Here is a 22164-nt window from a genome sequence, read left to right on the forward strand (position 1 = left end):
ACCCCTCCCGGCCTCTCCACTGCCAGGAAACTGATGGCTCACCAGCCAGATCACCAGAGCCTGGCCCCAAATACACCCACACCAGACTAGGTGTCTAAAGACCAAGGACCAAGCTGTCACTGACCAGAGTTAGCTTCAGTCTCACAAGGAGAATCATCTGTGAGCTCCTAGCATGGTTGTGAGGACAAGTGCAAGGAATGGATAGGACAGAACTTTGCCACCTGAGGGCACGTGAGTCAGATGGCGGGACGGCGGTCCCTCTGCAGAACCCCTCCTCACCTGCTGCACAAGCTCAGGAGGCAGCTCAGCTCTCCACTGCTTCAGCTGGCGTGAGGCAAAGGAGTGCAGGGCGTAGGACATGGTGCCATACTCAATCCACAGGGACAGGTTGGAGCTGTCAATTTCCAGGGCCCGCCGGAAGCAGTTCAGGACAGGTGTGGCATGCTTCCAGATGGGCCCGTCACTCTTCAGCTCATTGGAGTTCAGCTTGTCTTGAATACGACTGGCCCGGGCCAGAGCCATGCCTGCCCAGGAATCAAACCTGTGGTCATGACAAAAGTGCCAGTAAACACACCGCTGCCCTTACAGCACTGCAGACACGATAGCCTGCAGGGTGGCGATCCCAGGTCTGTGGGAGCCCATCTCCCAGGCCAGGGCCCAGAGCCCAGCTCCACCACCCAGCAACTCCATGTCTCTGAGCTATGAAATATGGCTAAGAAAACCCACCGCAATGGGGCACCTGGGTGGCTCAGTCCATTAAGCATCTGCCTTCGGCTTGGGTCAGATCCCAGAGTCCTGGGATTGAGCCCCACATGGGGCTCCCTGCTAGGCCAGGAGCCTGCTTCTCCCTCTCCCTCTGCCCCTCCCCCTGCTCCTCCTCTCTCTCTCTCTAGTAAATAAAATAAAAATCTAAAAGAATAAAAGGAGAAAACCCACCTCAAGAGAGCAGGGCTGCTGGGACAGCACAAGACCTGAATCTTAGGTCATCTAGCACCTCACAGGTACTCAGTAAGTGTTCTAAGAGGATCCCCACCAATTCAAGCCCAAATTGTGCTCACATGCATGGTGGGCTCTTGAACTCTGCTCCCCTTTGCTTCCTTGCTTGGAAGGGTTAGCCCTAGAATGCTTCTGATGGGAAAGAAAAGGGGTGCTTTACAAGGCATTGCTCCTCCAAGACAATAGAAAGGCTCCCATCCTGCTACCTAATCCCTCACTGGTAGCTCCTGCCACCAACACACTCACTGACCAAAAGCATGGCACAGCCGAGACCCCAAAAACACAGCCATGCAGCTTCTGCATGGTTCTCCCTTCGGCACCTTGACCACATTCTGCCCTCTCCAGCTCAGTTCCCAGCAGCAAGACGGAGAGCGGGGGAACCACAGGATGGCTAAGACCCTATTGCTCTGAGATCGCCTGAAAGAAAGTGGTAGGGAAAATGCAGAAGGTTCTCTGAGATGGAGACCAAGGCTAAGAGGATTTCTGGGCACTTGGGAGAGTGGAATTTCCTGAGTGCAAGTGTATACAACAGAAAAGGCAGTGATCACATGACAGATGCTACCCTCCCTGAATGCTAACAATTCTTGACCCACTGCTACACAAACTTTAAAACTGGCCAACTGCCTTCCTGGACTATTTGACAGTCCCAAGGTGTGGTAGGGACACAACAAACTTATGAAGCTCACACATGCTTCTACCACACTCCAGGTACCTGGAGATGAGAAAGTGCGAACAAAGGAGCAGTAAAGAGGCCTAAAGGCTTAGATGGTATCAGGAGATAGCAAAAACGAAGGCTTTGGCCCCTGTGTGGAGGTTCCAAGTGTACCCTTTCCTCCTCAGGGTCTGGGGCTCCAGGGCTCCGCTCAGATCACCTCCAGGAGGTAGCACAGGAGGAGGTGTCAAGGTCCCCTCAGATGGTGGGAATCCCGTCAGGGACTTTCTACCAGGGCCAGCTCCTTCCACACTGAGGATTTTCCCCTCTTAACTCCTCCCAGAGTGCCTTCACAAACCCCTTTGCCCTTGCCTTGAGGGAAAGACCACATCACAGTGTATGGCCAAACACCTGCATTGAGTACCAAAATGGAAACTACTACCTGCAGTCACAAATATAAGTAACCAAGAATACAGACATCATCATAAAACCTCAAAATGCTCCTCTATGTGTTAACAAAAGCAAAGTCCTGATGTGGGTTCTTGATTCTAGCAGGGCAGTACACAATCCACACTCGGGAAATGCTGACCCACAGGGACAAAGGGGGCCGGCCCAAGGGCCAGAGATGCCATGAACTCAGGAGGAGGAAGTGTCCAGAACCTGCGTGCTGGGCTCTTACTCATGTGGGGCAGGTTTGTTCCTAGCACTAGGGCCAGAGTTGTTTCTTTGGCAGAGGGATGAGCTGTCTTGGGGCCTAATCCTTTCTTGTCCCCCCAAATGCCACTCTCTGAAACACCTGGCCAAGGTGCCCCAATCTCAGCTGAGCCAGAGCAGATGAAATAGTGAAATGAAGACCGGTCAAGAAAAGCTGTTGCTAGCATCCTCAAAGACTCTGTTTTCCCCACAAGAACCACCAACATACACTGGCCAGAACACTCCACCATCCACCCAACTGTCATGGGCTTCACCTGTACCTAGAGGTCTCAGAAGATTTAAAGAAAAAAACAGTATCTGAACTTCCATCCTAACTAGCACAGAAGAAGAGACTGAGCCCAAGTTTTCCCTGACATCTGCTTGTTAGGGAGGGAATGAAGGGGGCGGCCCAGGACTGGGGCCAGTCCTCACAGGACATCCCACCTCCCCGGGAGGGCTCTTGGCAGGCTGAGCCTGGCAGGTTGATACCATCCGAAGAAGTGTATGTACAGGTTTGAAGGAGGCCCAGTTGAGCTGTCACGAGCCTCATCTTATAGCCCAAGTGGCTGCTGGGTGAGAGGTCCCACACCAGGCTCCTACCTCCCCACAGACAGGTGGGTTTTATCACCCTTACCTTTTAGACATGGAGAGAGCAGCACAAAGGAGGTGACTGCTAATTGTCTAGAGCTGTGAGCACTCAGCCAGCCTGAGCGCGGCTCTGCTCCACCACACTAGCCCACAGTGACCCCAGAGAGGACATCCAGGGCCACCGGCACATGGCTCCCTGCCTGGAGGAAAGCAGAGGCTGAGCAACAGGGGGCTCTGGGAGAACCTTTCCCACAGGCTACAGAAGTTGTGTCAATTGGTTTCTCCATTCAGATCCCAATCCCTCCCCTAGGCTAGGTGGATCCTGACAAGGGGGAGCTCTCTGGTTTCACCTGAGGGTGGGCAGCCACTGTGGCCTGGCCCCTGAGTACTTACCTATAGATACTACTCTGGACCCTTCAGACACAAATCTTACCTTCACCCAAGGCTAACCTCCTAGGTGTGGTAGCCATGAGGAAATGTTCCTTCTCAATCAAATGAACCAGACTTTATGAGTAGGGCCCTTACCCTAAAATAAGGAAACAACCATAACTAAAGACATGTAGAACACATCAGCCCACTTTCCAGGGCTGGCAGCCAGGAAAAGAAGCAGCATACAACCAATAGGATGGAACCAGGGGGCACTCCCTTCCCCTGCTGGCCTGCATCCAAACGGACAGCTCATACCTTCTCTGATCCCAACGCTCATCCCAGGTATCTTCTAGAAAGAAGCCTACTTCATTGCTCTACTTTTTATGAAGAACTTGCCTTTCCCCAAAACTGCAGAGTGCTAAACACACTTTCTCATTTGTTTTTCCCTGATCTCTTTGCTAGAGTAGGGAAACACCAAACTGGCCCAGTGAGGAGCTTGCTGGGCTGGAGTCACCCCAGCCCTCCCTGCCTGGCCCAATGCCCAGGTCACTGACCTGTTGGGGCAGATGCAGATGTCATGCATGTAGAACTTGATGGCCTTGGACTGCTCCTTGTTTTTGAAATGGTAATCAGCCAGGAGGTAGTAGAGCTCATTCACCACTGGAGGGGAGGGGTCGGCTCCTTCTGGGAGGCAGGGTACCTAGCAGGGGAAGGACCAAAGATAAGGAGACAGGGAGTCAGGGTCTCAGGTGTGACCAGTCATGCTGCAAACCCAGGACCATTCACATTAGCACAGGATAGACTCTAGGCTTCTCATGGCCCTGACCTCTGGTACAGAACAAGGAAAGAAGCCAAGGTGCATAAGCAGCAGTGCTGGAAGAAAAAAATGACAGGACACAGTCCCATTACACTCAGTTCCTACCTCAGCTGAAGCGCCCTCTATGTAGGCGGAGACTTTGTCCAGGCTCAGCGCTGGCCTTTCTGTGCGGGGCACAATGGTGGCAATTCTCTTCAGAAGGTTGGCCAAGTCAGCAGACACAGTGCTAGTCTTGTAGCTGTCAAATTCAGGAAGGGTCTTGGGCTTAAAGTACTCGAACATAAACAGGGCATCCTCCCATATAAGGTCGACCTTGAGAAAAGACAAAAAGCAGATCACAGTGTAGTCAGGGCAAAAGCAGAAAGGGAAAAGTTCTTCCATGGAAACAACACAGATGAGGTTACAATATATTAGAGTTTAGAAAAAGACTTGTACACCCTTAAAAATGTGCATACCCACTGTAATCCCCAAAACCAAGTATCTGAAGAGCACACAAGTAAACTGGCATCCGCCTGGCCTTTATAAAGACAAATATTGGAAACTGAGGGCCGCACTCTGTGAACCCATGTGGCCATGCCAGAAGGTAGGTTCAGTCATGAGTGGGGACTGTGGCCAGGCCACAGACCCTCTCGTTGAGCCTCAGCTGTCCCACCGCTTGCTCTGGACGAGGGCGGTTCTGCATTCTGTATGGTGCCCTGTGGGTGCCCTGCCCAAGTAGCTCCTATTCAGGGGATGGAACTGGTAAGACTGGAGAATAAATGATGAGCCATGAGGTCATATACCCAACACTGCTCTGAAAATCAAACAGGAACAAATGAAAACCTCTAATGAATTATTTGTATTACCCAAATTGGAAAAAGAAATCCTTTGAAAATTGCCATGCCGCACTTTTGAATGTTAGGCAACATCTGTGAAGGTAGTCTTTGCAAGGAAAATCCTTTTCCAGGGTGCCTGGGTGGCTCAGTCTTTAAGCATCTGCCTTCGGCTCAGGTTATGATCCCAGGCTCCTGGGATTGAATCCGGGGTCAGGCTCCCTGCTCAGTGGGAAATCTGCTTCTCCCTCTCCCACTCCCCTTGCTTGTATTTGAGCTCACTCTCTGTCAAATAAATTTTTTAAAATCTTATAAAAAAAAAAGAAAGAAAATCCTTTTCCTGTGATCAGACTATGTCCAACCATCTTCTCATTCTCCTGGTGCAAAAGCGATGTGTCTGATGTCCTTTGAGAGTGTACAGAGCCCCTGCTACTCTGACCCCCACTCCTCTGCAAAGGGGCAGGTGCAGTGGGTTGGGGCAGCTCCCTCACCTGCTGGGCTGAGTGCTCCTCCAGGTACCTGGCTTTGCTCTTCTTGCTAGGAAAGCTGTACAGACAGTAGAAGCACTGCTCCAAGGCCGTCTCCAGCTCCTCCTTGTAGGGGTGTGTGTCTTCAGAGGTGGATGCAGCGAGTTCCTTCTGGAGAACTCGTACCTATGGTAGGCAGGAAGAGATGCCTGAGAAGGCCCATAGCTTCCCTGGCACAGTGGGACCCCAGGGAGACCACCACTCTGTTAATTCTGTTGACCTGAGGAAGCTATGTCTGTTGGACCTGTTTCCTGGAAAGGGCCTATTCTACTCACAGGAACCGTTCTGGGCCCAGCTCTGACAGTGACCTCCTAAAGAGCTTCCTGCCAAACTGCCTTCCTTCCAGCATGCCCAGTCAATATCTACCAGCTGCTAGAAGGGGATATTATATGCCCTCTGGGAACTTCTCTACTTATTTATTGGCCATTCATTTGCTTCCCAAATATTTACTGAGCACCTCCTTATGCTAGGCACAGTGTGAAACAGACCAGAAGCTCAGATTCCAATAGAGGGGCAGTTAATTAAGCAAGTGGTTATAATGCAACATGGTAAATCCCATTAGGGCTGAGGGAGTTTCAGAGTGACTCCTTCTCTCTCAGCATAAAATATAAAAATACAGCAGAAAATATATCCAAAGAAATAATATCCCAAATAATATCCAAAGCACAAAATATAGCCAAAGAAATAATAAATTATCCTCTCAGACAACACTGAACATAAGTCAGTTAAATTAGAAATCAGTACATAAAGGTAGCAAATACCAAACGTCAAAACTTAGAGCATGCAGCTAAAAACATACTTGGAGAAAACATAACCTTCAACACATATACTAAAAGAGTGAACACTGTCAGTGAGTGGCCATCCAAGCACAGTGTAGCACAAGGCCTTTCCCATATGCTTCTACACATAGAAGACTGAAAAAGACTCAGACCTTAATGAAGGGAAGATGTTACTTGAGGGATGGTTTAAGCATGGTGCAAATTCAGTGGGGGATAAGCATGTAGTGTTTCCCATTAAGTTTCACACATAAATTTATAACACATCTTAATAAAAGGAAGAAGTTACCGGGGTGCCTGGGTGGCTCGGTTGGTTAAGCGTCCAAATCTTGATTTCAGCTCAGGTCATGATCTCAGGGTGATGAGATCGAGCCCTGCATCTGGCTCCACACTCAGCAGGGAATCTGCTTGAGGATTCTCTCCCTCTGCTTCTCTCCCCGCTTGTGCATGCTCTCTCTTGCTCACTCTCTCTCAAATAAATAAATAACTTTTTAAAGATTTTATTTATTTATTTGAGAGTGAGTGAGCAAGCGAGCGAGAGAGTGAGAGTGCATGCATGAGCAGGGGGCAGGGCAACAGGAGAGCTGGAGAAGCAGACTTCCCACTGAGCAAGGAGCCTGACTTCGGGCTCAATCCCAGGACTCTGGGATCATGACCTGAGCCAAAGGCAGATGCTTAACTGACTGAGCCACCCAATTGCCCCAATAAATAATCTTTAAAAAAAAAAAGAAAAAAAAGGAAGAAATTACTCAAAGGATGCTTTAAACACAGTATCCTTTCAAACAATTCAGCAAACGTCTTTTCACACAGGTTTTTAAACACAAGTTTGTAAACACATCTTAATATCAGGAAGATGTTACTGACTGACCTTATACAAGATGTTGAGCACATGGTTTTTTCCAATGCTCCTGTACTAATTTAGAAACACTAATACCTTAACGATAGCAAGATGTGGGAAAAAAAAACAAACAAACAAGAAAGAGGGAACGCTGAAATAAGCTTTCACCACAATTAAGTTACAAAAAACACAACCTACATCCAAATAAACAATAAGTATTAATGTGGCAATTAATGACTTAGGAAGCAAAGAAAAAAAAACAGATCAATAAACCAATAGCTGATAGTTTGGGAAAATATTATTTATTTATTTATTTTAGATTTATTTATTTGACACAGAGACAGAGCCAGAGAACACAAGCAGGGGTAATAGCAGAGGGAGAAGGAGAAGCTCAGTAGGGAGCCTGATGCAGGGCTTGATCCCAGGACCCTAGGATTATGACCTGAGCCAAAAGCAGACACTTAACAACCGAGCCACCCAGGCGCCCCTGAAAAAGCTAATTTAGATAAGCTTCAGGAAAGACTGGTTTATAAAAAAAGGAAAAGAGGAAGCACAAATAAATGATTTTAGCACTGAAACAGAGGGATAACCAGAGGTACCACAGAGACTTTTTAAATCATAAGCATACTTCATGAACAACTTTATGCTTATGTGGACACTATTTCAAAAATATAATTGGTTTAACAAAAGAAAATCTAAATAGGTGTAGAATCTCCAAAGAAAGGGTCAATAGTTTAAAATTTATTCTCCCCCCCAAAAGAAGAGAGAGAGCTCAAGGCTGGGGTGACAAACTATGGCCCAGGGGGCAAATCCTCCCACTGCCTATTTCTGTATAGCTCAGAAGCTAAGATTGGCATTTACATTTTTAAATGATTGAAAAAAAAAAAAGCAAAAGAAGAATGTTATTTTGTAACATATGAAATTCAAATTTCTGCATCCACAAGTTTTTACATATTATCTTTACATACTGACAATGGCTGCTTCTGCACTGCAATGGGAGAGCTGAGTATCTGCAACAGAGCCTCTATGGCCGACAGAAGCTTCAAAGATTTACCATCTGTCCCTTTACAGGGAAAGTTTTGCCAATCCCTAGGCCAAAAGCAATAAGACAAGGAAAAAAAAAGAAACTGTAAGGATTGAAAAGAAGGGAAAAAATAGTTATTCATGGACGATATAAGTGTCCACACAGAAAATCTGAGAAATCTATAAGCCACCAGAATTACTAAGAGCAATAAGCAAAGGAGCTATGCACAGGAGAAACTTATTTTTTAAAAAAGTAGTGTTTCTATCTGTCCACACACACACACAATAGAAAATTTAATTTTTAAATATCTATTTACAACAGGAATTAAAAAAAAATAATGCCCAGGTATGAATCTAACAGAATACACATAAGAGCTTAAGAAGAAAAGTATAAAATTGTATTAAGGGACATGAAAGTATAAGACCGTAAGTAGATTAATCACAGCAGGTATCAGTTTCTCTCAAAGGCAGTATGGTACTGGCACAGGAATACCTACATCAGTGTAAAGAACAAAGTCCAACAACAAACCCTCACACATATGGACAGAAGATGGAGGGGGCCTTACAGATTCAGGTAGAAAGAACAGACTCTTTGATGAATGGTACAAACCAAATGGCCGCCCATATGGAATGTAAAATGGATCCCTATCTTATGTCATAAACAAACAAACAAAAATTGAGAAGGAATAAAGACTGAATGGAAAAATGAGAGTGAACTTTAAGATTAATACAGAGGAGAATATATTAATAATCTTGTGAAAGGAAAGGATTTCTTGAAGTACAAAAAAACAAAACAAAACAAAACCATACACAGAAAACAAAAACCCCACAAACCATAAAGGACTAATAAATTTGGCATTTAAATTCTGTAAAATAAACACTACACACAAAGTTAAAAGACACGTCACATAAAATTGCCTAGAAATTAGAACTAAATACACACACACACACACACACACACACACACACACACACTCGGGCATATAAAACTGGTGAAACATATGTATCAGACAAAAGACTGGAATTCAGAGTACATAAAAACTCCACAAATCAACAGGAAAAAGAAAAAAAGCCCAACAGAAAAATGAGCAAATTATATGAGCGAGCAAATCACTAGAGGCCACCTAGAGGGCCCTGAGCAGAGAGGGCAGTCAATAAGCAGAGGCCAAGTCCACAAAGGAGAAGTTGCTGCAGGCATGTAAAAGCTGGGCCTTGGGTAGAAAAGTCAGGAGATACGAAATGAAACATGGAGGTATCCTATCACTTCCACTCCCTCAAATTCACTTGGCAGATCCTGGCAGCTAGAACTCACGCTCCACCAAAGAAGACACAGCCCAAGGAAAACCTGGAGTAGGATCGTCCCATGATCACCCCCACTGCCTGCCTGGAAGGTGGCCCCTCAGCACCGCTCCTGCTGGGTACCAGCTTGCAAAGGTGCTACCTCATTCTCAACCTTCCCCCAAGCAGCATAAGGTCATAAGGGTGACTGACTGCCCTGCAGAGGGGACCCTGTGGAAGAAGACAATGTCTCCACACTCTCTAATTGAGCAAGCGAAGGCAGAAGTGGGAAGTCGCCAATTCCTGGGCAGCCATATAGTCTAAGCTTGGCACGATTCTTCCAGAAATGGTTCTGAAGTGTGGAGCTGACCAAGGTGAGCACCCGGGAGGCCCTCAGAACTCACGGGGAGAGCAAACAGGCATCTACGGCTAGGGCTCCTGCCAAGTCTCTGCCTCCTCCGTGCAAGTGCTCTGCAAACTATCAAGCCTCACACATACATGAGCTCTACAGGTATTCTCAGTCTCATTCATTCATTCATTCATCCCATGATGTATTAAGCACCTACTATGGGCTAGGTGTGCTGTGCTAAGGTACTAGGATCCAGCAGTGAACAAAACCAGCAAAAATCCTAGTTACGTATCAGTGGAGAAGAGGTACACAATAAACATACTAGATAAATAAACCACATGGCATGCTAGAAGGTGGTATAAGAGTCATGGGGAAAGCATAGGGCAGAGGAGGAAGATCAAGACTGGGGAGGCACACTGCAACTGTACAGAGGGTGTGCTTGCTCACTGAAAAGGTATACAGCAGAGGTCAGCAAACCTTTTCCCGAAGGGCCACACAGTGAGTATTTCAGATTTCACGTACCGTATGAACTCTATCAGAGCCCCTCACCCCTGCCACTGTATTGCCAAAGCAGCCACAGTTAATAGGTAGATGAGTGGTTATGGCCATGTTCCACTAAACATTTATTAACAGGCTGGGTTGGGTGCCCTTCTCATGCTCTGTAACTCAGCAGCAAGTTTTGGGGACGGGAATCGTGCTGCTTATCCCCAGTATGCTCAGTCGATCATAGCTACCAAATGAGGGAAGGCTATTTGCATTCATTAAATATTTACTTACTAAGTAGCTATTGATTCAGTGACTACTACCTTGTATGACTGGTGCCCGGCAAAGGACTCAATGGAAGGCAGTGGGGAATGCAGCTGTTACTTCCAGGACCCGGCCCCATGCCTGACACACAAATAACAGATGGAATAACGAGCAGTGGTTCTAAATCCACCTGTAGGTCAGGGCCAGGTCCAAAACCCCTGAACTCAGGTGCACAAGGCAACCAAGTTCAGACTTTCTGGCAACTCTCAGTAGTCACATACAAAATCAAAGGAGCACAGCAGGCCTTAGTGCGGGGGGAGGCCAAGCAAGCAAGCCTCAGAGCGCCAACCCATCCCAACCCACACTCCACCCACCCCACCCCCCCCGCACCCCACAAGCCCTGTCAAGAGGGCAGCGCTTACATAGAATCGCAGCAGAGCCCCATCAGAATTGCAGCACCAGGACCTCCTGCCCAAATATTCATGGGCTGTGTTGAGCAGCATGAGGGAGGATGGGAGCATGGGCGTCTCTGCCATCACTAGGGAAAGACCAGACCGACACAGAGTTAGCATGGGGACATGTGTGGGAGCTGCAAGGCAAGTCTCTCCTTTGTGGGCTTTTCTGTCTTTACCAAGGTGGCCACAGATTTTTCTTTCTTTCCTTTTTTTATCTTTTTAAGTAAGTAATGAGTTGACTGGCTTTACTAAGGCAATACATGCCTCTCAAAAAAACAATTCAAATCATACAAGAAGACATAAGGAATGCCTCATCCACCTCCATATAACCAAGCTGACATTTGGTGGACATCACTGGAAGCATCCCTCTGGACACATATAAAACATTTTCAAACAGAAAGATAAATAATTTTTAACAATGAAACCCATACTACATATACCATTTCTTCAAAATTCTTGTATGTAGGCCTATGGGAATATTACGGAAGAAACACAGAATGACCAAGTTTCAGTTAAGTGTCTGTTCACCACTAGAACTATTACTAGCTCCTTAAATATCCTTCTGTGTTTTTGAAACTCTAGTCCATAACTCACTAATGGGTTGTAATTAGCATTTTTAAAGAGGACTAGGATAGAACACATGACAGAAAATACCAGTGGGGCTCACACCCAGTAGAGTAAGGATTCTTTCATAAAATTTGTTTCATACTTTTTGACCATCAGCCAGCCCCAGTCAAAAAGGTATGAAAGGGGGGCACCTGAGTGGCTCAGTCACTTAAGTGTCTGCCTTCAGCTCAGGTCATGATCCCAGGGTCCCGGGATGGAGCCCCACGTTGGGTTCCCTGCTCAAAAGGGACTTGCTTCTCCCTCTGCTCCTCCCTCCCCTCCCCCTGCTCATGCATCCTCTCTCGCTCACTTGCTCTAATAAAAAAATAAATAAATAAAATTTTTCAAAGGTACGAAAGGCATGGATTTAAAACAAACAAACAAACTCGGAAAATCATGAAGAAATTAAGCCATACTGGCCCTTTGGTTTCCATTTTCAACAGCATCAAATGATTCTATTATACAAGATGGATGATAGCTTGTAACACTTCCTTTCTCCCCTTCTCCCAGTGTTGTTGTACATATTAGTTGTAGCACCTCAAGGTTTGTAACACTAACACTGTTCCGAGTCCATAATTAGCACAGTTGCCTTCTCTCAGTTCCAATTCTAAATGGATTTGATGCTCATCACAAATTCTTGCCCGTGGCTTTTCCACGCCTGACCAATTTCATTCTGACTCATGTTGCTTTACAGACTTTACCCTCCAGTGGTGTTTTTAGAAGCACCCACAGAAGCTGGAATCCCTGTTTATAAATGTCTGTTGCCGCTATTAATGACAAACAACTTGGCCAGATGTCCTAGCTTGCACCATCTTTCCTGGAGAACAGTGTAGACTTTTAAATAGCACCTCAACTGCCCTGAACGCAGCTAGGGAGAAATCTGAAATGAATCTCCTGTTTTATCCTGTGAAGACAAATTGCCTTTTCAGTTTAGAAATCTAAAATATCTTTATTTTTTAAAGTAGATCCTTAACCCGGATATACCTTGCTATGTATCAATTTTTCACGATATATACTGCACACTTTGAATCTGCACATTGTTTTTATTACAGAGAAATTAATGTTATTTCTGTGTTTGACAGCGGGTTGACTGCTTGTCCTGTTTCACTGCTAGAGTCTTTCCATCAAAAGCACAATCTACCCTCACAAAGGACCACCTGTTTCCCACACCCATCCTTCTTGTCAATGCTTTTAGCTCTGATTTATATCCCTGGCTCTAGCCAAACTCATTCTGCTCCTCACAGTCTGGATTATTAGTTTGTATTGGTGAGGCTTGGTTTGCAATGTTTTCCCTTAGTTTTGCAACTTTCCTTTTCATTTCATTCTGCTTATTCGTTTAAATTTTGTCATAAGTGATTTCTTGTGCAAATCATTACAGGGCCCCGACTTTGTTCCTTGGTGTAAGTTTTCTTCCTGTCTGAGCTCATCTATTTCTTTTTCATCCCCCACACAGGGTTGGGGGCGGGCTACAATCTGCCAGCACACTTGCCATGTCACTTCTCTCTACCCCAGCATTTCCTCCATACTACGCTTAAGTACTCTAACATATGACGAGTGAATTTTCTGGGGCACTCTCCCAAATATAAGGTCAATTTATCCCTTCCTTAAAGCCATAATTTTAAAGTAGGTGCTGCTCTCAATCCACTTTTCTGTAACCTGTGTCTGCGGAGGTAGAAGGGAGATCACACTGGGCTAGGGCCACACACAGTCCTCGCTAGGGAATCTGGATTTTGTCTTCTCTCTGAGATGCCCTTTAAGGTAGGACTGGCTACCCACTGAGAGGAGTGCAGTCAGCAGATAGTCCCCAGCTGTCATCTCCTTCAGGGTCTTCTGTAGCTACAGAGATGCACCTCACCCAAGGCCATGCACTTCCTATAGGAGTCCCTGTGCAGTGACTGAGCAAGATGGGAGTCTAAAGACCCGCTACTTGAGGCCAACATGGGATGACAGCTCTGATGGGCCCCTCTGGCTCCAGAGCTGCCTGCCAGGTCAGACAAGGCCTGGGTCAGACCTGAAGCACAGATCAACTTCCCTGTGCTCTATCCTGCTTCCTCTGCCATTAGCAAGTAGTGATCCCCAATGAACTGGCTCAGAGAACTCAATATGACAATGTTCTACTCTACACCAGGCCCCTCACCACCCAACCAGTAATGTGCTTCATCCCTGGACCCCTTCCCTCAGTAAGGTCTGGTCACTGGAAGGTGGCAGGGCCCAGGAGCCCTTCCTGTCTCTGCCAAGCCCAGGGTGATATGGAGGGGCTTCCCTGCTAGCCTGCTGTCTACAAATGAGAGGACATTAATAATATTTCCCAGGATTTTGCCCAATTCCCAACTTCCCTCAGCTTTCTTACCAGTGGGAGAGGAGGGGACAGGAACCATACCTGCTGCCAGTCTACCAGAATCTTGGATTCTTTCCCTTGGCCTATCCTCTTAAGTTGATGGCATTCCACCATCCCCTTTTCCTTGTTTGCTTACCAGCAGGTTTTTAAAAACTGTATTTTGTTTGCATAATTAATCACAGGGGAAAGGATACTCTTAATTCAGGAGTCTTTTGTATTATAAGAAAAACAATAGACATAGTCATAAACCTTAATTGTTTTTTTCACCATTAAAACCCTTCTGGGGGGAAAAAAAAAAACCACCCTTCTGGAAAATAAAAAGGTACCACTTGTCATGAGCTCAGAAGATACTCATCCTAGAAATTTATCCAAAAAATCAATTAGGCAGAAGCAAAAAGGTATACATGAGGTTCACTGAAGTGTGACCTATAAGAGAGATATGCTGCAGACATTCTGAAGGGTCAGCAGGGAGAATGGCTCAGTAAAGCAGGACACCTCTCAACAGCATTACAAAAACCACAGAGCAAAACCAAAACAGCTTCATAAAACAGCGCCTAAAAGCCTTTCTCAGTCTGGCCCTTCCCGTGTCCAACCCACATGGCCCAGCTCTCTTGCATCCCTGCTTACACTGCTCCATTTCCCCAGTGTCTTCCTCTGCCCCTGTTCTTCTCTCAAACCTCAGCCCGATACCAACCCGCCCCCCTCCCCCACCCCGGGCAGCTTGAGGCACCCTTCTTTCAGCAGGCCACACTGGCTTGGTGCTGTGGGTGTTCTGGTCTGTCTCCACCCACCCAAATCTGTCAGAGTAAAGTGCCTTATTCCCAGAGGTCTGACATGCAGTGAGCAGTTGACAAGAATTGGGGGAGTTAGAGAAGTTAGAGAGAATGAATGGAAGGAAACAAACTACATGTTAACTCTGGCCTTTGCTAGGTCATTGGAATAGGGATGACTTTCTTTATTTTCCACTTTTTTGATTTTTCAAATCGCTGAGGAAAAATCCCCAATTAATTTAATTTGAAGTTTAGTTGAATACATAAATATGCATACTAAAATTCAGCTATATAAAAATTTGTGTCATTGGCCAAATCTAGACAGAAAATGCAAGAACATTCTACCACATGGTAGAATGATAGGGAAACTTGTTTAAATGTCATTAGCTGCTATTGTTAATTCTTCAGTTCACTGCATTTCCCACCACTGCACTGACCTGGCTCAAGTACCACCTCCATGAAGAGTCCTGGGCTTGCCCTTTTTGGCTTCTTGTTCATAACTACTCATCATTTAGCAACCCCATGTGCCAGGCACTGATTTGACAAATGATAGTTTTATTATTTCATTTTGTCCTTAGAACAACCCTCTGAGATAGGTACCATATTGCCAGCAGGTACCTGGGGAATAGAGGCTGAGAGGTTGTATGACTTACCCAAGGTCACACAGCCAAGATGTGACATTGGGGATGTGGAACCTGTGCTCACTCCCTACTTCCCTCCAGCTGCCCACACTCCCGCCCTGACGGGCTCACACCAGCAGGGGCCAGAGCGCAGTGATTAAGTGCAAGGGCTAGTGTGTGGCTGCCCCTCTCACAGGGCTGCCTTGGGGATGAAAGGCATAATAAGCAAGCGTGAGACTGCCCGGAGCAGTGTCAGCACTCCTTGTAAGCACTTGCCGTGCTATCATTCTGTGCTGCCACTGGCACCAGACATGAAATAGCACACACCCACTGCCTCTTGACCTCACTGCACAATGAGCTCCCTGAAGGAGCTTCTGCTTCTTCTGAGCACCACACAAAATCCTGTTGACTGAGCCCTAAGTCCACTCAGCACCTGGACAGGGCTGTCAGGGCCTACTCCCACCCAGACCCACTCCCTGGCACCTTCATCTGCCGGGTTCTGGAGCTGCTGCTGGTGGCAGAGGGAGTGGAAGGTGTCCTCCTCCTGCCAGATGACCCGGTGCAGGATGATCCAGGGCAGCACTGAAGAAACATGGGGCTCCTTGGGCTCCTCCTGCACAGCCATGCTGCAGTCAATGACCTGGGAGAGGGAGAAGAATAGGGGGTGTCACAGTCGAGCCAGCTGTCCCTCCCACCCTCTGGGATGACTTATCAGGGCAGAGGTCGGGACATGGACCTAGAACCATTCTAGCACATCATCAGAGTCCCAGGGTGCCTAACAACAGAGTTAAGCTCAGGCATCAGAGGAGCCAGCTCTGACAGTCCTCCCTCATGTCACATGCAGTTCCTGACGCCCTCAGCACCTATCATGTGCTGGGCCCAAGCCCGATGGAAGGGTTACAGAGGTGAGTAGGGCAGGGCAAGTTGACAGCAGGAAGAGAGCAGCAGGAAGAGAGCCACAGACAAGCCACTCAAGAGTTAAGAATCAGGGGTGCCTGGGTAGCTCAGCTGGTTAGGCGGCCGACTCTCGATTTTGGCTCAGGTTGTGGTCTCAGGGTCATGAGATTGAGCCCCACAGTGGGCTGCACACTCAGCGTGGAGTCCACTTGTCTGTCCCTCTCCCTCTGCTCCTCCCTCTGCTTGCATGCATGCTTGCGCTCTCTCTCTCTCTCTAATAAATAATATTTTTTTAAAAAATTGGGAATCAAAATCAGTATGGCTGCTGCATTTAAGGCAAATGAGGGTCACAGTAGGGTCTCAGAGGAGGGGGTAGGGACAGAGGAGAACCCTGAGGTTTCCTGGAACAGAGGTGACACTCCAGTTGAGTGGCTGTGGTGGAACCAGTACTGAAGAGAACAGGAGTTGGTAGCAGAGGACAGGCGTGCAGGCAGAGGCCCAGAGGCAGCCAAGGAAGCAAAAGATGAGTAAAGGAGGCTAGGCTTGAAGTCATGCACCTTGGGTGATGGGTAATCCAGAGGACTATGGTGGGTTGAAGAGAACAAAAAGTACACTGGTATTTCCACGTGAGGGTGATGACTGCACTGGGAGGGTAGATGGGGCAAGGAGGACTGCGGGGAGCAAGCCGCCATGGTTCAAAGAAGAGACAGCAGTGGCCTGGGCTGAGGCAGAGCACTACACACAGAGAGGAGAAACAAAGAATAGGGACATTAAGGATGGGGATTTGGCAGGACCTGTTGACAGCCTGAGTAGTTGTTGCCAGGAGAAAGAGCTTAAGGAAGGTTCCCTGCTATGAAGCCCACTGGACAACACAGAGTATGGTGACCACCCCTTGCGTATGAGAGCCAGGATGATGTGGGGTGGTAGAGAGCCCTGGTGGGGAGAACAAGGGCCTGAGGTACCAGCCCCAGCTCCACCTCCTGCTCACCGCACACACGTCAGGGCCTCCTGCACTGAGCCTAATTCCAGCCCTTGGGGATGGGGGGTCTGGAAGAACCCTATGGTGCCCAGTGCTTAGCAATCTCCACCCCCCAGACCCAGCCAGCCCCAGGCAGGTGTGTAGGCAGTGCACGGTGACACGCCACCTGAGGTGCCCACTTCCTACAGCCAGAGCAGCCAACGCATCCCCTTGGGGTGCCTAACTTGCAGGAAATCAGTGAGCTATTAAGAAAGGGCATGTCCGCAGGAAGGAGTGGTGGGTTACCTGGATGAGGTTGTTGGTAAGTCGGGTGAGGCCAGTGGAGGAAGACGATTCCTTTAGGATGCTGCCGCTGCTGTCAGCCGAGAGCGCCTGCTCAATGCCCAGCAGCAGCTGGGTCACCGTGGCCACCCACTCCTCCTTGGCTGCAGACTCACTCGCATTCACCATCTGCTGGACAGCCTCATGCAAAGCCACATCGGAGCACTCGAAACACTGCCGGTGGTCCTTTAGCCGAAGCAAGGAATCCTGAGCATGGGGAGGGGCAAGGAAGAAGAGAAGGAGGAGGGCATACCATGAGAGGACTGCGATGGTGCCCTCCATGCCTGGTCCTCAGGACCGAGGGGCAGGTAGCTGGGGACAAAGACACGAGGGCAGTCCAAAAAGAGGGGAAGTGGAGGCTTTCCAGAGGCCTTGAGGCATCTGTGAGGGCAATCACAGCATGGCGGGTGCCAGTCAGGGGGCTTTCAGAAAGGAGCTTGACCTCTGCACCTCTGCTTCCTCATTTATAAAGCTGGGACATGGAGGAGGCCACAGAGCTGGAGAGCAGCCAAGGTGAGACTGAGTGACTCCACCACCTCTGTCAACTCTCATCCTGAGCCACCGTGTCCGGGCCACCTAGTCACACACTCATCTGGTGCCACAGCTCTGAAACAGTTTCAGCAGGGAGGGCAGGCTCCCAGGGAGGGACTCTCTCTGTGGAGGAGGGTCTGAGCAAGGCCAGAGCAGAGGCAAGCAGCCAGGCAGTGCTGAGGTCTTGGTTCTGAGAGGCCCGCCCTACCCAGGTGCCCAGGTGGAAAAGGCACCGGGAGCAGGATATAAGTCGCCGTCCCTAGCACACTCAGTGCTGCGCCTCAGCACGTGCAGGAGCTCTCAGTACACCACACTATTTTAAAATCTCCTCTTTGGGAGCCATCGCTTTTTGTGCAGCTCCCTTTCCTTTTGCTCTAGAACATAACCCACTTAAGGCCCTCAGTGTCAGCCACTTTCATCACCATGCCTCTGTGTGGGGAAGCTCGGCCTGGCTGTGAACTGGCAGATCTGGCAGGCAGCCTGTTAGACCAGCAGGGAGCACCTGCTGCCCGGAGCCCCGTGAGGCTCTGACCTCGCTGCAGCCGACGCCTGGCAGCAGCTCCACACAACAAGCACAGCTGCACTCTCCGAGCTGACGCAGACAGGGGGGCCTAAAACTGTCTTTGGGATGTGCTGCGATGTCTGAACACAGATCAAAACCACCCCCAATTTAAAACCTCTAATTGCCAGGAAAACGGAGCCTGTGTTTCTTTAGAAAAAGCCAACACTCTCTAGCAGGAGGCCTGAGGCATGAAGGAGCCTAGAATCACAGACGTGGAACCCAAAGGCCCAAGCTGACCCCTCCTGATCAAACACCAATCACGCGAGAGGCAGGGGCTTATTGTGTAGCAAGATAAAGATGGCAGACCAGGGAGTGCAGCCAGCATTGCCATGAAAGTCAGGGACAAGACAAGGACCCACCAGCAGTGCTCTAATGGGACATAATCCCCAGTGCTCAAGGCTAGAGAGAGCTCAAATGCACAAGAATAACTGCCAACAAATGAGGAGACCAAACTGCGCTGACTGGGCAACATGGTTGCCTACCCCAAACAAAGAGAAACTATCAGAAAGAATGGGAATGCAGCAAAGTGGCTAGATTGAAAATAAATATGCAAATATTGATAGGGTTCCTATAAACCAGAAATGTACAGCTAGAAAATATAATGACCAACAAAAAGATCTTGCTCAAAGTCGCAATCAAAAATACCAAGAACTTAGAATCAATTCAACCAGAAAAAAACTACACAATTATATCGAAGAACATTCAAAGCAGCTTGCCTAAATAGGGAGAGCCATCATACTGCTAGAAGATTCCAAATTAGACCCCCTCCACAGACAAATTTCATAAAAGTTAGACCAAGCACAATAAATGCAAAACTAACACCACCAGAAGAAAACAAAGGCAGATACAGTTTTTATCTATTTGTTGACATGCCTCTTGTCTGCCTCCCTTTCTAAAATAGAGGTTTAGCCAAAGGGTGCCTCTCTCCCCTGTTCAGTGCCAGGCACACTATGGAACTTAATCCATGTATGTGGAATGAGTAGACGAATACTCTCTCAGTCTTGGAAAGGCTACCTAAGCATAATGAACAAAATCACAAACCCTTAAAAATATCAAAAGATTTGACAAGATAAAATTCAAAACTCTTATATGTCCAAAAAAAAAAAAAAGGTCACAATTTAAAAACACACTGGGAAAAAATATTTGCAACTTTTGAAGAAAAAAAGATTAATAACTTTAAAATACAAAGATTACTCAAAATCAGTAAGAAAACACATCCCCTCAATGGAAAATCAAGGAAAAATCAACAGTCACTTATCCTCAAAATAAAAACCATGTCCTTTCACAGCACTTGGCCCAGGCCTCACCACACACCTCTCAAGTACTACCCAATGCCCATCCAACCCACCAGCAGAGCACCTTGCCACACTCAGGGGTTCTGGATGATAGCAGCAGACTGACATCTGAATACTGGGCCATCTTAATAGGCCCAGGGGGGGTATCATCTCCTCACCTAATGGCCTCCCTGGTACACCCAGCCATATCTCTCATATGCAGCCACGCTGGACACTCCTTCATTCTCTGCCACCCACCCCTGCAAGCCTGCCACAGCAACTGGGGTCAGACACATCTCATCCCTTGATTTCAGCACAGGCCAGCCTGACCCTCCTCTTCCAGGAACTGGAACCACCCCCTTCCTGTCTCCCACTCTCCCTTCCTTCCCAGAACCAACTCTCTCCTCCCCTTGTACCAGGATGGAGATGCCTCCATTTGCTCCTACAGCCACACCTCTTCACTATTTCCCAATTTAAGAAAGTAAATTGAAAAGTCTCACATAATGGGAGCAAAAAGCCTGGAAGAAGATTGGGTTCTCTTTCCAAATTGAAGGGGAAGGACCCAATAAGATAACAATCACAGTAAGAATTGATTAGTGTATGAACCATAAGAGACAGGACACCAGACCCCCCCCCAATGCCCCTAAGCACATCGTGTTTATCACCATCCATGTTTATCATCCAACCCCACGCTTCCAAAGATGGTGGCAGTGGTGTGAGCCAGCACACCACATGGCACTTGCTACATGCCAGGCATGGTGCCAGCACACACTAACTTGTATAACACCTACAGCAGGCCGCTGAGGGATGGAAAATGGTTGTCTCCATTCTAGAGATGGGGAACCAAGGCACAGAGAGACTGAGTAACTGAATGGCACCAAGCAGATCCTGATGCCCCGTCTCAGTGTTTACCTCCTGAAGAAGGCAGACTCGGAGGGAGTCGAGAGGACACATGGCTTCAAACACCACAGTGGTATTCTTTTTTAAAAATCAATCATGTGACTCTACACGGGTATTTATTTGGTCTTGACTATACTGTATAGTTTGTCCATTTTAACATCTACTCAAAACTTAATTCTAAAGGTAATACAAAAAGGCAGATGAACAAGCAGGTGGATCGCTGGGTGCCATGCTGACTATTCTCCCTTCCTCATTTGCCAGGCAGATATTCTGATTCAAGCATGGACTTGTCCTGAGCCACACAGAATGCTGGAACCTGCTCTCCTAGGTTCCAGCTTCCCCCAGTCTTGACCATGTGTTCTAACTAGCATCTTCCTGGGTGCCAGTCAGCAGTTTTTACTCCTGCTTTTCTCTCCTAGGTGCATGTCCTTGAGGGCCACCTCAAAGCCTTCAGAGAAGAAACCCACAACCCAGCAAAGAAGGTACGAGGTCAGGGCAAGGGGGACCGTGGGCAGCACACACCTGCAGCAGCAGGAGCTGGGCTGGCCTCTCTGGAATAGAAGTCATAAACTCCAGGTGTTTAGCCCGGTCAAAGCCACTGGTACACAAGGTGGGGCGAAGCAGATGCACGACGGCCTTATAGTCCCCAGCCTCGTAGAGCCGCTGAATCTCCTCCAGGGACTGGCACCGCTCCAGTGACTTCAGGTTCTTATCAATCTGGAAAAAGCCCAGACATGCTGCCCAATGACAAACCCCTCACATCCTCTCTGAATCTGGCCAGTGTCTGCACTCACTAGACCCAGATGAGGAGTACGAAAGCAGACTCTCTGTTAGTACACCAACATTTACATTAAACAATAGCTTTATAAAAAGTACTTCTATTGGGGTGCCTGGGCGGCTCAGTCATTAGCGTGCTTCTCCCTCTCCCTCTCCCTGCCACTCCCGCTTGTGCGCATGCTCTATCAAATAAATAAAAAATGAAATCTTTAAAAAAAAAAAAAAAGGACTTCTAGTAAGGTCAAGGCACTCAATTCTTTTAAAAACAAACAAAGGAAAAAATGGGGTGCCTGGCTGGCACAGTCAGAGGAACGTGAAACTCTTAATCTCAGGGTCATGAGTTTGAGCCCCACCTTGGGGATAGAGATTAAATACCTTAAAAAAAATAGCAAAATACAAAAACTACCCCAGAAGCAGAGAGGTTCCAGATAATTCTCTGCCACAATAGTTGGATAGCAAACCAGACTCCTGGAACTGAGGAACCAGAGGCCACTGGAGACTTGGGGGAGCCCTGGTCCAGAGGCTGAGACACAGCATTGACCCACAGAACTCTCTCCTCGCAAGAGTTCTGCTGTTTCCCCCAGAACGCAGGTACCAGGGGCACTGCACTTGGCCTTGCCCAGAGAATTCTGTAAGAGTCTGAAGGATAGTCAGCTGAAGTGGACATGT

At 47.7% G+C, this 22164-nt stretch overlaps 1 protein-coding gene across 1 annotated transcript in view; it reads right to left on the reverse strand.

Moving 5' to 3' along the window:
* The window catches only part of LOC111142371 (calcineurin binding protein 1), a 136341-nt gene that overhangs the window by 90432 nt on the left and 23745 nt on the right, over positions 1-22164 (reverse strand). The window contains 8 exon segments of the mRNA XM_022495393.1: positions 280-541; positions 3853-3998; positions 4221-4427; positions 5419-5580; positions 10888-11003; positions 15738-15894; positions 17416-17658; positions 21241-21435. Coding sequence (XP_022351101.1) covers positions 280-541; positions 3853-3998; positions 4221-4427; positions 5419-5580; positions 10888-11003; positions 15738-15894; positions 17416-17658; positions 21241-21435 — 1488 coding nt within the window.

The sequence above is a fragment of the Enhydra lutris genome, unplaced genomic scaffold, assembly GCF_002288905.1.
Source record: "Enhydra lutris kenyoni isolate GAN:26980312 unplaced genomic scaffold, ASM228890v2 scaffoldscaffold8, whole genome shotgun sequence".
Classification (NCBI taxonomy): Eukaryota; Metazoa; Chordata; class Mammalia; order Carnivora; family Mustelidae; genus Enhydra; species Enhydra lutris.